The sequence below is a fragment of the Hyalella azteca genome, unplaced genomic scaffold, assembly GCF_000764305.2.
Source record: "Hyalella azteca isolate HAZT.00-mixed unplaced genomic scaffold, Hazt_2.0.2 contig16039, whole genome shotgun sequence".
NCBI lineage: Eukaryota > Metazoa > Arthropoda > Malacostraca > Amphipoda > Hyalellidae > Hyalella > Hyalella azteca.
In genome coordinates this window covers 1-16679 of record NW_025945866.1, presented here as the reverse complement: position 1 = coordinate 16679, position 16679 = coordinate 1, and the positions used below count along the sequence as shown (strand labels likewise).

At 39.3% G+C, this 16679-nt stretch overlaps 2 protein-coding genes across 2 annotated transcripts; one reads left to right on the top strand and one right to left on the bottom strand.

The window, feature by feature from the left end:
• Nucleotides 1–1798: 1798 nt before the first annotated feature.
• On the top strand, nucleotides 1799–6059 carry LOC108676015. The gene is made up of 6 exons (XM_018164060.2): nucleotides 1799–2537; nucleotides 3039–3144; nucleotides 3719–3825; nucleotides 4538–4710; nucleotides 5116–5242; nucleotides 5602–6059. Exons 1-6 carry the CDS (start codon nucleotides 2426–2428, stop codon nucleotides 5754–5756), a joined length of 780 nt encoding a protein of 259 aa, XP_018019549.1. The 5' UTR covers nucleotides 1799–2425; the 3' UTR covers nucleotides 5757–6059.
• Nucleotides 6060–7789: 1730 nt separating this feature from the next.
• LOC108676014 (vacuolar protein sorting-associated protein 37A) lies at nucleotides 7790–11976 on the bottom strand. Its single transcript, XM_018164059.2, has 5 exons — nucleotides 11296–11976; nucleotides 10846–11004; nucleotides 10219–10408; nucleotides 8641–8776; nucleotides 7790–8289 (listed from the first exon to the last, which is right to left on the bottom strand). The coding sequence occupies exons 1-5, from the start codon at nucleotides 11330–11332 to the stop codon at nucleotides 8215–8217; spliced, it is 597 nt and encodes a 198-aa protein (XP_018019548.2). The 5' UTR covers nucleotides 11333–11976; the 3' UTR covers nucleotides 7790–8214.
• Between the last annotated feature and the right edge of the window lie 4703 nt (nucleotides 11977–16679).

Below are 16679 nucleotides of genomic sequence, written 5' to 3'. Positions count from 1 at the left end.
GTCCTGTCTTACCCCATCTGACTCCAATCTCATCCACTCCAATCTCTCTTAGGCCATTGCCACCACCCTGCAAAACAAGAAGCCCACCATTTGTGCTTTCAGATTTTTTTTCCGCTTCCCTCCTTATTTTGACAATATCTGCTCCACTCAAGCATACAATCACACTCCCAGCCTCATTTACACTTACTTTTCCCCTAAGGGATCCAATTATACTGTCCCCCACCATGACAATGGGAGGCTTAGCTATTCTATTCTGAGATTCTCGTTTATAGGCAGCCATTCCATCTATGTCAGTGCCACAGACTTTAGGGATGCTGGACTGTTTTGGCTTTTGACTAGTCTAAATTTTATTAGCATACTCTGTAGTGCAAACTTCATTGATAGTGCCCTCCTCTATTTCAGCTTTTAGTTCAGCCAGGAACTAAAAGCAGTGGAAGGGCCAGGCAGGTTTGCTGTCTCAGCCCGATTAGCTTTATTAATGATCTCTTCCAACTCTGAGACTCTTTTCTTAAGCATGCTGTTTTTATCTCTAAGAGCCAGTATGCACTTTCTACAGGCAATGTATGATTGCTTTATTTTTGAGTTTGACCAGTGGTCAATTCCAAGGGTTTGTGTGGAGTACCAGGTTTTGCACCTGGAGCACTCCACTTGGTCAGCTTTGATCTCGCTATTCTCATTGCTAACCACCCGCTTTTTGGCTGGCATTTGTTTGCCCATTATTGAATTGTTGTTGGTTTTATACAGCAATGTGCCTTCTTATACAGCAACTCACACACACCACCAATATTGGAGGGAAAAATATATTCTGCCTAACCTATCAGTTCTGAATTTTTCTTGGATGATACAGAAAGAAACAACAGCAACAGCCAACACAGAGAGAACAGAACAAACAATACACTTTGAATAAGCTATCTTTGGTTAGGGGGCAGGGTGACAACAAAGGGGAAATATTTACATTAGGTACTAGGTATTGTTGCTTGATTTGTTTCACATGGTTACTTTGTTATTATTGGGACTGAGATAAAGTGCAAACCAATGTAGGAGAGTAGGTAAGCCTACATCATAGTAGTGAAAAAAAGGACAGCAAGAGGCTAGTGAAAGAGAGGTTACTAGGTAGTTTCTGCATGGGACAGGTGACAATTAGAATTATGCAGATTGCAGACTTGCAGTTGCCAATTAGGTATGGCCGTAGTCAGTAGTCACACAATTTAGTCAGTTATTCATGACCAACCACGTCCACCAAAGTCCAAAATCACACAATTTCTTATTTTCTTTTAATCACTTCTCACTTTTCACTCATGTCTCTTTCATTTACTTCTCTTTCGTTTACTTTCAAGCTAAAACCAGCAAAACGTGGCACAAAGCTTCTCGACAGACATCGCCGACGCCATTTCACCTCAGCTCTCAGACCACTCAGCTCAGACCTTCACCTCAGCTCTCAGACATGATAATAAAAATGCTGTCCTTGCAGCCCCGGCACCGGCAGACTGGCAGTCAGCACCACCAATCGCATCAGAAGAGTCCTTGCTTCCTTCTCCTTAGTCCTTACTCCTTGCACCCTAATCCCTATGCCCTATCCCAGCTTGGCTTGGAATACTGTAGTTCCCTGCCCCCTGGCAGGCTGGCTGCTGGCGTCCTACACCTTTAGGGTCAAACACTCCTCCAGCACTGCCTGCCCAAAGTGCGGGGAAGTGGGAACACCTCCAGTCTGTCCGTGTCCAGCATTTCTTCCTCAGCATTTCCTCATTGAGGGACAGCCCTGTAGGCTGTGGTGCCTGTGGAGCCTTCAGCCTTGGAGGCAGTGCCCCGCAGTGGCATTCCTGAATCCTGACCACCCTCCCTGCCACTGCCAGTCCCTGGTCCCTGCCTTCCCCATCTCCCTCCTACACTAAAAAAGTTTGCCAACCACACTGCACTTGAAAATTGTTTCCTGCACTGCTGGGGATTTAGTTCTAGCCTCTAGGTGACGGCTAACAACAACAAACAGATTCTTGTCAATTTTGTTTTAGAATAATGTGTGCACCCATTTGAAAGTTGTCAGGTTATTGGAGAGTGTTTATGATTCTTGAAAGAATTTATACAATTTTGTAGTTACCTGGTCAGTCCTGGTGAACTTTTTTTTTTGCCCTGAACTTTAATAAATTTGCTTCATTTGATGGAAGCAAATTATCAAATCCTTAAACAATTCCTTTTCATCCTTTGGATTAATTATGTCAAATTGTTTGGCTTCTCTTTTCTCTTAGGCTAATTTACATGGTTTTCCCAAAGATTTTGGAATTTGTAACAAGTTTTTTCAAGCAATAAATGGGCTACTGAAAATTCCATGCTAAAATTTGTCCTTCAAATCAACTGGTTTTGTTATTTAAGTTAGTAAATACATTCTAAACTTACCAACAAAGCAAATTCTATTGTGATTTTCCACACCATGTCCATGCCTAGCACCCTGCCCAGTCTTGCACTGATAGACTTTGGCATGCAATGGATTGGATGGGCCATTGCTGTGCTGTTACGAACAGAAAAGTTTTATGATTTAACTGGTAAGATCTGTTTAGTATACATCTATTCTATTGTATGTTGGACTTGTTTCAGACTTTCAGTAAATAATTTGTATAATCAGAATTTTTCTAATGAAAGAAAAATCTATCAATACATAATGGGTCAGGAGTGGATTCTAAGTTTATTTTCTTTTAATGAGGATTGCATTTCAGGGCAATTCTTTGTATGGAAGTTGGCCTATAAGTGATTTATAGTAACTTGGCTATTTATAGTTTAGAATTATATTCTTATATCATTCTACAATTTGACAAATGCTTCACCAGCATCGTATGTAATATGTGTTATAATGTACCATATGTTGAATATATGATTATAATTTTACAATAGTGTTATTTGGTTGATTGTTACTGCTCATTATTCATCATCTCCATGAAACAAAACAGTTTTTCTATATGAATGCTGATAACCATCACTGAATAAAATCATGTAATTTAGTATGCAGCCATGAATAAAAATTTTTTAATTTTTATGTAATGTTCCAGGATCTTCCACATTCATATTAGTCATTTGCCTGTGCTACCGCTGGCATTCTCATGGGCATCCCAGGCATGTCGTCCAAACCTCTGCCATCCTCATTTGGGCTGTGAGGTGAGGTCCAGTATTCAACTTGTGTATACTCTTTTGAAGGATTTGCTCAACCTAAAAATTTGTCAATCCTAGTATTAATACAAGTGCTCAATTGTTTCATTGTTATGTGCAGTGAAAAGTTATCTATGTTAAGAAGGTCTCTAAAAAATGCTAAGTATCAAAAGATTTTCATGTAAGTTACATCTTGAAGAAGCTGAGAATTAATTATAATATTTCCTGAATCCTGGTTGAATTTTCTTTACTAAAATGTATTCATTGTTCATTCAAAGAAGCATAATTCAATCAACTATCAATAAAATTTTATAATTTTGTGGTAGTATCAGATCTGGGGACAAATTAAATGCATACAAAATAAATAGGAATTGTGTATGACTCCAGAATTGAAAATGACATTTCACCATGAAATCTTATTTGATATTTTCCCATTAGATCACTGATCATAAATGCCAATACCCTCATTTTATTTTAGCCTGAAGATAAAAATGTGAAATGCTTTTAAAAGGAAATTTGGTTTTGATAATGTCAGATTGAACTGAAAAATTTGTTTAAATTTAGCACGTTTGATGTGCCACAGGCTGGGGTTGTATCTCTTCTCTCGTATTTTGGCCGACGGCAAGGACCGACGTTTTGATAAGATAAGAGATGACCCTGTCCGCTTCTTCTTTGCCTGGACCATTCAAGGTTGTTTACTGCAGCATCATTCTATCAAGTTATTCATGCACTCATTCCCATTTCTCCAATCACTTTTTTCATTCATTTAATTCATGTAAATGGTAATCATTTGCTGTTAACAAGAAATTATGGAGAATCACTCCTCCTGGAATGCATAAGTGTTGAACACTTGAAATACATTTTCTGTTTATGGGAATATCAATGAGCAAATTACTTGGATTTATTCATTATAATGATCTATCAGACGGCTTGAGAGGGATTTATTGTGTGCGCGTGTCTTGCCTATCGTGGTGGTGGCAGCTTAGGAAGGGGTTCAGTACAGCTCCTTAGGTAGGGATTCACTGTAGGAAATATTTTTTTTGTATTTTGAAGTAGTATATAAAATAAGTCTCATAAGTGACAGTGCTCCCGTTAGGATTTTTTTATCCAGTGCATAGATGTTAGTTTACACCTCAAAAATTACTATTGTCAATTTTAGGTGTTTAATTTAATGCCAATATTGTCTTACAGTATTTTAGTTGATTGGGAAAGCTTGATTTTATTTACAGCCTCCTTATATATTTCTGTATGATGCAATTTGAAATTATTACTTACGCGTTTGAAAAAGATTTAGGTTTTCCCTTATTATTAGGAGCAATTCTGCCCTCCTGCCCAGCATATAGTTAATTAAATGCCTAGTTACTTGCTCCTGATTATATTGCTGTATTATTCTCTTATATAGGAGCGTGGGTGCTGGTGACACTGCTGCCCTCGCTACTATGTCTGACAAATAACCGCCAGCCTGCCCTGGGACTGCGGGACTACCTCGGGTGGGGCGTGTGGGGCGTTGGGCTCCTTGTAGAGGTTGTGGCTGATCATCAGAAGGCAGCCTTCAGACGTGACCCTGCCAACCATGTAATGAAATGTCTTCCTTCTGCAACCTTTGAATTGAAATATTAGATATCATCTAAATATCCAATTAATAGGTATGTTATTTATAGGCGCACAAGTGTGAACACCACATTTCAGCAATTGATATGGTTTTGATGTTTACTCAAGTTTGAACAGATTGACATTTGTTATTAATTGTGCTGTCCATAATAATCGAGTGTCATTTTGTGATGAGTCCACCTGTATATCAATAATTAATATTTGTATATAAATAAAGAACAATTGTGCCAGAAAACCGTTACGATTTAGGTAATGTTTAATAGTTCTCTAGCTTGTAAATTGGGTAATAATTAAATGATTGTAACGTCATATAATGTTCGTCCTACGCAACTGATAATAATCACTGTTGATGGTACATTAACAATAAAGGACAAGTTCATCACGACGGGACTGTGGTCGCTGTCCCGCCACCCCAACTACGCGGGCGAGATCATCTTGTGGTACGGCCTCTACCTCAGCGCCTCCGCCTCCTTCACGGGCTACCAGCACCTCTCAGGTCACTTGCTGTTTAACATGTGTCTGACGTGATGGACTTGTGTCTTACATGGGTCAGACTTGTGTCTTACATATACCTGATTTTCTGACGTGTTTCTGACATGTGCCTGACGCGTGTCTTATGTATGCCGGACTTTCTGACGTGTGTCTGGCAAGTGCCGGACTTGAATCAGCGTCTCATAGGAATGCCCCAACCTCACATCCCCTGCACCTCATGGGAATACCTCAGCATTATACCCAGAGTTTCTCCTACTGTTGAACGCGATATTTCTATCAATTGTTTTCAAGTCATTTCAATGAGTGTTAATGATTTAGTTCCAATTCATTAAGACTGCAAGGCTGAGACGCTTCTTGTTGCAGTGCTGAGCCCAACGTTGGTCTACCTGCTGATCAAGTTCGTGTCCGGAGTGCCGATGCTGGAGGACCACGGCAGGAGGAAGTGGGGAGCCAGCGCTCAGTACCAGCAGTACCTGCGTCAGACTCCCGTGCTCTTCCCCTATTGGCATTCAAATTAACGGATCTTTGGTGACAGTGTTAGTCATATGCCTGTCCTTGATGTAAAGGACATGCGAGGTCCTCGACTCGTCGTGTGAGGCTACTGGACTGCTTCACTGCTCATCAGCTGTTAGCTAGCGGGATCAGCAACAAGTATAGTCCACGAGCAGCACTCATTTATGACCGATTCAATGCTAAACATCTGAATGGGCATTACTGTTAATTCGGTGACGCTTATTTGAATTTAACCTTCATATTGTTGAAACTTGTTATCATGAAGATATTTATATTTTCTTAGCAGTTCAAATAAAATTTCAAATAATTTTATTGTTTTCCTCCATGAAATGCAGTCGTAGCATTTTTACACAAGCAAGGCGTCTTTTCAACTATTTTGCTCAAATTATTTTACTTCTAATACTGGACTGGAATAGGGAAGCAGCATTTGCCGTACACAGATAGCGTGTCGCTTGCAACAAGGCGTAACACAAATCCTTCGGGCTTTTGATTGGCGAGATCAAAAAAGGTTTAACATTTTACCCACAGACTGCGAATCTTGTAACCAGGTTCTAAAATTGCGGTTGTATATTAATGATTCAGAGGGGTTAATTAATCCCTAAACTAACTATAGAGTTGAAGCAAAAGGTCTCTTGTTGCCAATTTTTTTCAATAAAAAGTCACTGGCTGGCCCAAAAGAGCGGAAGGTGTAACGTAGCCGCTCTGGTGAGCTAAAAATGGAGCATGGTTAACATCTGAATGAGGCAATGCATGCTTATGGCCAGCATAGCCCAATTACCATAATTGGTTTCATATTCCTTCCCGTGCGCAAGCATGCTTCTCACCAGAGTCGCCTTTGAAGTTAGATGTTTGAAGCCATAGGCACCGTAAGCCCGCAAATACTGCTCCAGCCATCGTAGTCATCACGGAGGTTACACCCCAGCATGCGCCAACCTCCACACTTACCTAGACTTTCCATCAAAATATACCTTTCCGGACCTAACCTCATTGGCTGCTGCAAGGTATCGAAGCGGGACATGTGGGGGGGACTGGAGCCGGTCATTGGCTGCAGGGAGTAGATCAGCGTAGAGTGTGGGTGAGAGACCTAATGAGTTATCGTTTCAAAACCATAATTTTTCTATTATTTTTGAAATATTCATTGCGACGTACATTCCACAGTAGATCGTACTTTTGGAATATCAATAATAACAATTCAGTATCATCTGAACACCTCTTGAAGTTCGTTGAACCGTCGCCGTTGGCACAAGACATAGTTCATAACATTATAAACACTGCAGGATACAGGGCGGCACAAACATGCACACAACGGCTGCCGCAGCGCTAATGTCGATACTAGATCGCAAATTTACAACCTGAACTGCTTCAGACGCAAACGCATCAGCTACTCGCATCTGAAGAATAAATCATCACAATATTAGCAGTGCAAATGCAGCTAATACTAGCCCTGGGTCAAGTATACCCTTAGCTTCATAGCTAGTGTCGCAGACCAAAATAGAGAGCCACGTACAAAACATGCCAAACCAGTGTAGGCTTCATGGAGGCTACACCTCTACGAAGTTTTTCCGGTCCTCAGCAAGAGTGACAACTAAGCCACCCACAGCTTCATTAAACGCTTCCTCACATACTTCATTACCGTTGCGTTCCACATTACACAATGCACTGACCTCACTCAATGGCTTCCAACAATACACTGGCACCAGCGGACTGTTTACCAAATACTCTCCGCGTGTAAAGGCTTCAGCTGGCAAACTCGGTGTAAAAACTCGCAGCTCATACTAGCCCCGTGTACAAGCACCTCAAGTGTAGCTGTGCGTTCATGTTGAGCGTGGGATAAATGGCTAGCTCAAGGGCTAAGTTTGTGGCCAACGGCTGCGCACCTCTAAACGAGATGATGTCCATGTTGCAATCCTCCTATTGGGCGCGATTTGCTCGCCGCTCAAAGTATTCCTAGACGCCGAATGTGAGGACGCACTTGCGCAAATTATTTTCCTTTGAGCTTTTTTTATAACCAGGCAGGATTTAATGATAATTACTTTGCTGTGTAGTTGTACGTCTTTCATACTTATGATTACATAGAACTACGAGCTAAACTGGAACGTTGGAGCAACAGTACGTATATATATTTCATATAAAACTTGCTACTCATTTGCCCCTGTGCTACAATCATAAAGTAATAATAGAACACTGACTGAAAATATGATTATATACAACGAACACTAATTAAATGAGTTCTTTGGCAATAAAATAAAACTTACTTACTCGTAGAAAAGTGTATGCAGAATGAAAATATGCCTGGGCTATGCTTATTTTAGGAGCTTTGAAACAACGAATTTTTTAGCGCAGAGCAAGCAAACATCCAACACATTAGTATCGCACTGCTGCATAGAAATTCTCCCAGCACTCCAAGACTGAAAATGTTGACTTTCAATCAAAAACATGGAATTTCGATTTCCAAAACCGACGTCAAAATCCAGCCTTTTGAAGTTCCAGTAGCTGAGCTCCAAGTCGTTCTCCTTTGAATTTCCGCAGGTGAGCCTCCTGGCACGAAAAAAATATTTACAATTACATTGCAATTCATACAGCACATAGCAAACCTGCAGCCAAGCGTGAACTATTCTAACAATACTGTACATTAAACTAGCTGCATAATTGGATGGTATTACATCTCGCACTATGCAACTCTGATTGCTCTACAAAAAATAATTTCCTATAGACCGATAGCAAAGGAAATGGTGGTAATAGGAACAAATAAATATTGAAGGCTATAAAGTGTTACTTTCCACAGATAAAAGCAGAAATTAATGATTACAAAGGTTCATTACGCAAATAAATAACCATTAGTTCATTTGAATATATGGCAGAAGCTAGTGTCTTCAATTGGGTACAAACAATTCTCTTGTTGAGGTACGTCTTCAGGAAGGAATCCACATCAAGTTCCTTGTTCAAGAACTGCTCGGCTATAGCTTCACTCTCCTCCTCGGACTGAGCTGCAGCAATCGACATATTTTCCTGCCACATAGAAAAACTAAATTAGAATACAATACAATTACAATATAATTAATCATGTATTGTGTGAACTCTGCATTGAATGGTGTACTACCATGAAGCACAAGATAAATAAATTGATGGGCAGAATTACATGATAAACTAATTTATTGGGTAGGATTAAGATGAAGTGAATTTTAGAATAAATTAAGGAGCACAATTGCAAGGAAATAAATGAAAAACTAAATCAATTGGGGAAAAAGTTTACATCAAGTAGAGAGACCCCACTAGGATGCAAGCTCATGTTTACCTTGTAAATTATGAGCTCATAGATCAAGAAAGTTTCATAGTTGCAAGCACCAAAGAAATTAAAAATAGTCCAAGCCTCTATAATACCCACATTGATTTTAGTCTTAAGAAAACACACCCTACCATGCTCTATCAGAATGATATGGAACCAAGAAAGTGATCACCATACATCTCCTTTATATCATAGTCCACTTTTTGTAAATTTGCCCAAGGCCTGAGACAATTTTTTATCCATTTTTATCATATCATTGTTAAAGAAATAAAAGTCCCAGATGTTTTTTGTAACAATTTTACGTTAGCCCTACCTGCACTTTATGTTTAACAATGATTTCAACTTTTGAATTGATTATTTCTATTTATATTGGTCTATTTTTTGTCTAGCTGATTGGTCTAACCAGCTGATATTTTGGCTCCTTAAATAGACTCAAATCTTAACATATTTAACAAGCCTGGTAATGAAGTTTTCAACTTTTGAATTGATTATTTCTATTTATATTGGTCTATTTTTTGTCTAGCTGATTGGTCTAACCAGCTGATATTTTGGCTCCTTAAATAGATTCAAATCTTAACATATTTAACAAGCCTGGTAATGAAGATAAGAAGACCAAACTCTCTTGGTATATATTATTTTTGAAGACATAATCCACCCAGAGAATTTTTAAGCAAGTGGTTTTTTAGCACACTCGGTTTATTTAAGAACATGCTAATTTTATAAATCATGTATAATTTAGCTTCCTAGTTAAAACAACTAGCAATACAAGCCTGAGAATTTTTGACAATGTACCATAGAAGAAGCCTCAAGGTATGGTAAAAATTTCAAAATGCTACAAGTCCAGTCCAGTTATTCGAAAATAATGAGTAAAAATTTTTAAATCGTTTATTTAAAGACTTGCACTATACCGAGAAGTTAGTACCAAGTGATCAAGTTGTAAAAGAAGTCCAGAAGTAGTAAGAGGAAGTAATTAGTGCCTGGAAGGAATAAGCCGTTGGGATTAATGATTGGCAAGCAATCGAATCAATAAACAAGAAGTACAGAAAGCATCCTGATGTTTATTTTCATTACAACGTATTGTCTCTTAGAGTTTTCATTTCAACATATGGATTTGCATTCATCACATGAAATTGGGGTCAAAATGTATTACCTAGTAATAAAACTCAGTATCTGCATAATACCAGTTCCTGCAAAAATATTTGCTCAGTAAAACCAAGTGAGCAGACAACTTGGGCCCACTCGGCCGAGCAATTGATGTAACCAGTATAACTTGGCCCTCAAAGCTCTGATGTAGGGCGGCCATGGCCTCAACACGTTGCAGCGTCTGGTCACGGGCCGCCTCGTAGCTGCTGCTAAGCCGTAGATTATTTTCTGCCCAAATGAATGCCTTAAGCAGGTAGTGTCAAACTTGAATAATTAGTCATTAATGAAAATTGTGAACATGCAATTAGATAGAAAATGATAGGACTGTGTGTGTCTAGCTAGATCACATTTTTGATCAAGAGATGTGCAACAGTTCATAAATTATACACATCGCAAATTATACCCAACTCGTGGCTCTTACATTGTTGTAACTGTCAATCAAATAAATAACACATTTCTACACTCGATATTGAAAACCATACATCAAACTATGACTTTTTTAGATCTACCAATAATGTAATTGGACTGAACAAAATTAAATATTTTAAGCATTGTTAGAATTCATGCAGACATATTATCATGAATAAATTCTAAAGAAGTTAATAAGTTTCCATGGAGAAGTCTCCTCTACAATTAACATTCTCCAGTTACAAGACCTCACTCACCTGCTAATTCTTTGTTCTCAAGAGCAAGCTTGTCACACACATCAGTGAGGGCAGCAAGCTGGGGAAGGCCCACAACAAACTCCTCCAGGACGTCCTCACATTCCACCAGCTCCTCAAGCTCTTCCAGCTTCAGCTGTGCCACCTCAAGTGGTATAGGAGCTGTAACAAGAACAAATTTTTAGATGTCACAACAAAATACACTAAAAGCAATGCTTTCTATATTTATTGGGTAAGAACATTATTTTAGATAAAGTACCTATGTCAAGTTTATGTCAATCTTAAAATGAGTTTAATTGCCATCAATGTATTAACCTCAAGATACATACCATGCCATTTAAAACATCTTTCAACTTAAAAATTTAAAAATACTTAGAATATAAAATCAATTGTAAATTGCATTTCTTACATTAATGCATGCTAAAAATAGGCATTTCTGAGTCCAAGACTCACCTGATATATATGAAATATTTGCTGATGAATTCTCCATGTTGAAGGCTCCACAGAGGTTAGAATTTGTCTCTGCTTCCAAAATTATTCTTTAGAGACAAAAGAGCCCAACAATGGATGGGAGTTTTTTGACTTGCTTACAGCTTTCCAGTACATTTGTCCATAAACAGCATCAATATTTTAAATAAATATACTCTGGCTAGCTTATGCAGCAATAAAAGCACACATTTATAGATTGATTCCTATCATGAGTGGTATTCTAACATACACAGAAGAAGGATTGACAATTAGAAATTGATCATTAGGCAAGAACTACCAGTCTTTACAATGGGCTGTTTTGTGGACATCAAATTTCAAATGTGAATTAAAATAATTGTCCAAAAAGACTGCATATAATGATTCTACACATTTTAGTTTTGCCTGCTTAGGTTTTTTGGTAGGTACTGTTGTAGACTTGTAGTTACTTCAACTCTGGATTTAAAGCCAAGATTCATGAGCAGGTCTGCAGTTCAGTTTTCAAATCACAGTCATATATGGAGGTCTCGAAAGCTCTTCGTGTGAGGATGCATACCTATAGATGGTGCTTGTTTTGTAGCATAGTGGACATTTGCTAGCTTTATTTAGCACTTTTCTAACAACTATAACTTTCTCATAATCTTCAGTACTTAACAAGTTCTATAAATGAAAAGGAGGCAATTTAGCAGATAACATTTTTTTATGAAGGAATAAGGTAGTTTTATTACAGTCTGACTCTGGCATGACTACAACAGCCTCTCATTGCTTTCAGTTTCCAGAAGCTCATTTTACATGGGACAATTTACCAAAATCCTACACCTTCCTGAGTTGCTGATTGTGGCTTCATTTTCTAGAAAGGGCTCTAATGCTATGCAAAACTGGAACATGGGGCAGAAACCACTCATTTCTAAAAAATTTCACCCATTTCTATGGCCTTTGCTTCTTTCCTTTGTTAAAAAAATAGAAAACTGACATCATTTTGCTTATGATCTTCAAACATTGCTCATAAAAAGATAGTTTTTAATGGTGATTTTTGGAAATTTCTGCCCAATATTTCTCATTAGAGACTAAGTGAAGATATGCATGCTTAGCTGAGCATTAGCTCCTGAGCTATCATAGTTTAACACATTGACTCCGATTGCTCATATGTCAAACTTCCCCAGCAGACAGTGACAGATTTCATTTCTCAAGTTAGTTTGACACTTGCCATTGCTGTGAAAGGAGGTGCGTTGCTCTATTTGCAGTAAACCGGACATGTTGGTGAGAGAAAACATGTGGGACATATGTGTACCACAACGTACTACAGCAAAAAAACCTTGTGACGAACGAAGTGGGACACTATTGTAACATGGCTCAGTGTTATAGTCATGGCACAAAAAAAATGTGGAAAACATGAAAATGTTTAGAAGTTGGTACAAATCATCAAATGATAAAGGAAATATGACTGAAATTCCATATTTTTATTAATTCTAATCATTTTCACTCACTTTATAGTCAGATGGGGTAAGACAGGACCGAAATCTCTAACAAGCATGTAGCATCTATACCATGAATAAATAAAAAACCCTAAACCTATCACAAGTTTTGCATGTTTCAATTCAAGTTTAATTTAGCTAGTAAAAAAATGGCATCATTTATAAAGAAAAAAGTGGTCTAAGTTACCCCATTTTACAGTACATCTTCCTGACTCCTGAGTGAGGCTTCATTTTTTAGGAAAGGCTCCAAGGCTAAGCAAAATGAAACTTCGGGCACAGGCCACTTATTAATGAGACAAATAACTGAAATGAGGCCAGTGCTTACAAAAAATTTCACCCACTTCTACAGCCATTGTTTAATTTCTTAGTTTAAAAAATAGGAAACTGGCATATTTTTGCTTGCTTATGGTCATCAAACATTGCTTATCAAATGATAGTTTTTAATTGTGATTTTTTGGAAAATTCTGCCCAATTTTCCTCATTAGAGAATAAGTGAAGATGTGCATGTTTAAGCCAAGCCAAGGCTGCTGACTGCTGAGCTGCCATGGTCAGGAAGATGTGCCAGGTGCGCGGGAATTTATTTTGTCATTTTAACAACCTGCGCAGTGCGCCGTACTACGTTGGTAAAAAAATGCGCCGTGTGNTTATATATTATAATTATATTGAATCTGTCTCTTATACACATCTAGATGTGTATAAGAGACAGGTGTTCAGTGTTGCCATATGACTTTGGAGAAAATTTCTTCTAAAATAAAGATGGCCGGGATTGCGCGAACACGTGCGCAAAGATAATCAATTTTCATTACATTGCGCCAACTGTGCACAGCAATAGCTTAAAAATAGTTAAAATGCGCGGGAAAATTTACCGAAAACATACATCATCCTGAGTGTGGCTGAGCTGCCCCTGAGCATTGGCTCCCTCATTGACATTGAGGACTGAGGAGCCTCAGAGGAGGCAGCCTGCTCTGGAGCAGGGAGCCTCCCTGCTCCAGAGCTACTGGTAGTTAAAAGTTATATTTGAGGGCCATTGAGGCAATGGCTAACATATGCTCTAAGCCCTAAGGCAAGCTGGGGGATTTGCACCAAGACTGACCAAGACATGCATCATGCATGGAAATGGAATGCATCTGCTTTTTGATTGGCAACTATAGAGGCTAATAGAGCTTTCATGAATTTTCTGAAGCTAAAAGTTTACTAATAGATCAATTAGGCCTATAAAACTGTTAACAAAAGTACATAACTCACTGCTCACTGGGTGTCTGGGTTGTGGACAGTGTGGTCAGTGGTCACTGTGGTGAGACCCCAAATTTATTAAGATGTCCCGAATTTTGTTGCAATGAGATTTGATTAGCTACCAAGTATGTAAATTTCAATCTTGTATCAGAATGATAAGTACCAGAATTTTGTATGTCCTGAGTCCTGACTCCTGATAGCATAGTGGCAAACAAGAGCTTTTTTAGAATCAGTTCATTTTTAATTTCCTCATTTACTCAAGATTTGAACCAATTTCTTAAGTATGATAATGCTGGTATCCAGGATACTTTACTGGTCTACTTATAGGACTCAAAAATGAACTTGAGGGAGAGTCTAAAAAACTCTCTGCTTTGCCACTATGCATGATACTTTACTGGTCTACTTATAGGACTCAAAAATGAACTTGAGGGAGAGTCTAAAAAACTCTCTGCTTTGCCACTATGCCTGATAGACTAGCCTAAGTGATGTGATAACATCAGTACATCACCATATTCATTTAATAATAAAGTCTTGGTCAAGAAAAGTGTTTTATTGAGTTAATTTAAAATTGAAATGTAATAGTCTTGTTACTCTAGTAGCATTGCATTATGTTAAATAATATAATATACCTAGCAGTTTCAGCATTTATTAGGCAGGAGGCCTGTCGCCAATTCTTAACATTGCAGAACATCCACTAAGATGCACTATCCATAACTTGTTGCGGACTTGCGGGCTTGAACTCGCAACTCACTGCTTCAATTTTGCTTTTTATCCGCCCGGCCTCCTTCAGCCAGACCAGAAATTGACGCCCAGAGCCGAGATCGAACCCGGAACCCGCACCTCTCTTGGAATTCTGAACTTTAACCACTGGGGCTACCCTGTCTGGGCCTGTCAGTGTCACACTGTCACTCATTTTGAAAGTTCTTCCTTTTACGAGTGACGTCCACAGCTTTGTTAAATTACGTAACTTTGAGCTCACGGCATCTGGGGTTAAGTTTCAGATACCATTGTTCTGTTCCAAAATTTATCGTTCTACGACGATTGGTCTTTCGACCGAAGGCTGATTCGACACACGGCACAGATACGGACGGGTCGGTGGCTTACTCCATATTCACTGCAAGGCTCCGGCGCGCTCCGTCCGGGTGGTGTAAAATTTTTCCGCGTATTGGCAGACGATGCTGGGCCATATCATACTACGTCAGGCTACTTTTCTGTGGGCCGATTGATCTAATTCAATCACTGGGATACCTGCCGCTGCCGGAGACCACCATGCACTGCCGTGCTTCGAATGGACTTTCATGATACCTTCCCTCAAGAACGTAGCTTATAACACTTCTTAGAATAGAATAGAATAGAAGTGTCGGCGCTGAAGAAATAGGCCCATGGCCTGTTGCCGATTCTTGAACCTTTCGTGACTTGATTCACAAGGGATCCGGCCTTTGGAACCCGATCTTTCCATAGCTGACGATTGATCGAGATAGCTGCTGGACTTATTGCTGGTTATTCTTGACAGTAACATTATCAACCGCAAGCCCTCAAACAGATTACATCTATTGAATTAAATCAATCAGCCCACAGGAAAGTGGCCTGACGTAGTATGGCCCAACATCGTCTGACAATCCGTGAAAAAAATTTTACACCACCCAGACGGAGCGCGCCGGTGCCTTCACTGCCTTGCAGTGATTTAGATGCCCACCGCCGACCCGTCCGTAACTGTCCCGTGTGTCGAACGGCCACTAAAGATAATAACGGACGATAAATTTTGGAAGAGAACTATGCTATCTGAAACCTCAACCCCAGATGCTGTGAGCTATAAGTGACTGTCTGGTCTCTGGTGGTGCACGGCAGGCTTCACGCAGTTCCAATAGCAAGCTGGGCTGGTTGGTCGCAGTCCGTTGTCCGCTAGTTACAGTTCGAGCTAAAGTCAAGGTATGAAGTGATGATTTGATGCAACGTTCAGTGATAGACGATTTTCCCACTCAGGGCTATTTGCTTCAGAATATGTTGGCGTAAAGCTCCTAATATTCAAAGCAAGGTGACGTCATGGGCTTGTTACCGACGGATGGTTTAATTAGCGGCTGATTGGTGGTCATCTCGTAATATGCTAGGCGTTCCTTTCAGGGCACAAATTGGTGGTGCCCTGAAATGATTGGAAAATTTGGTGCCCTGAAACGTTCCTGGTGCACAAATTTGGTGGTGCACGGCTGCGCTCCCAAAGTCGGCTATTTCGCTGGCTGCAAACCATGGTTGAACTATATCATGGTTGAACTATATAAATCTACTAGTTCAACCATGGAACTATATAAAGTTGACCCACGGGGATTTCCGCCTTTCAGTTCAGCTTTCTTGTTACGTCACTGAGATCGAGAAACGCAAACAATCCCGTCATTCCCATGACGGATTGGTTGAATAGTTTGATCGCATTTCAGTGAATGATTAATGCCAGTCACAGGAGAACAAAAAAACTACATCCGCAAAAATGAGCTTCTCATAGGTCAACCTTATACTATTTCATCCATGGCTGTAAACATCAGGGATCGCAAGGCAATGCAAAGTTAGAAAACATCTGTTAATTTATGATCATTAGTATATCGCATACTTGATGCCTGCTCTCATATATATCGGCATTTAAACACAGTTTCCATTGTTTTAATAGCCAATTTT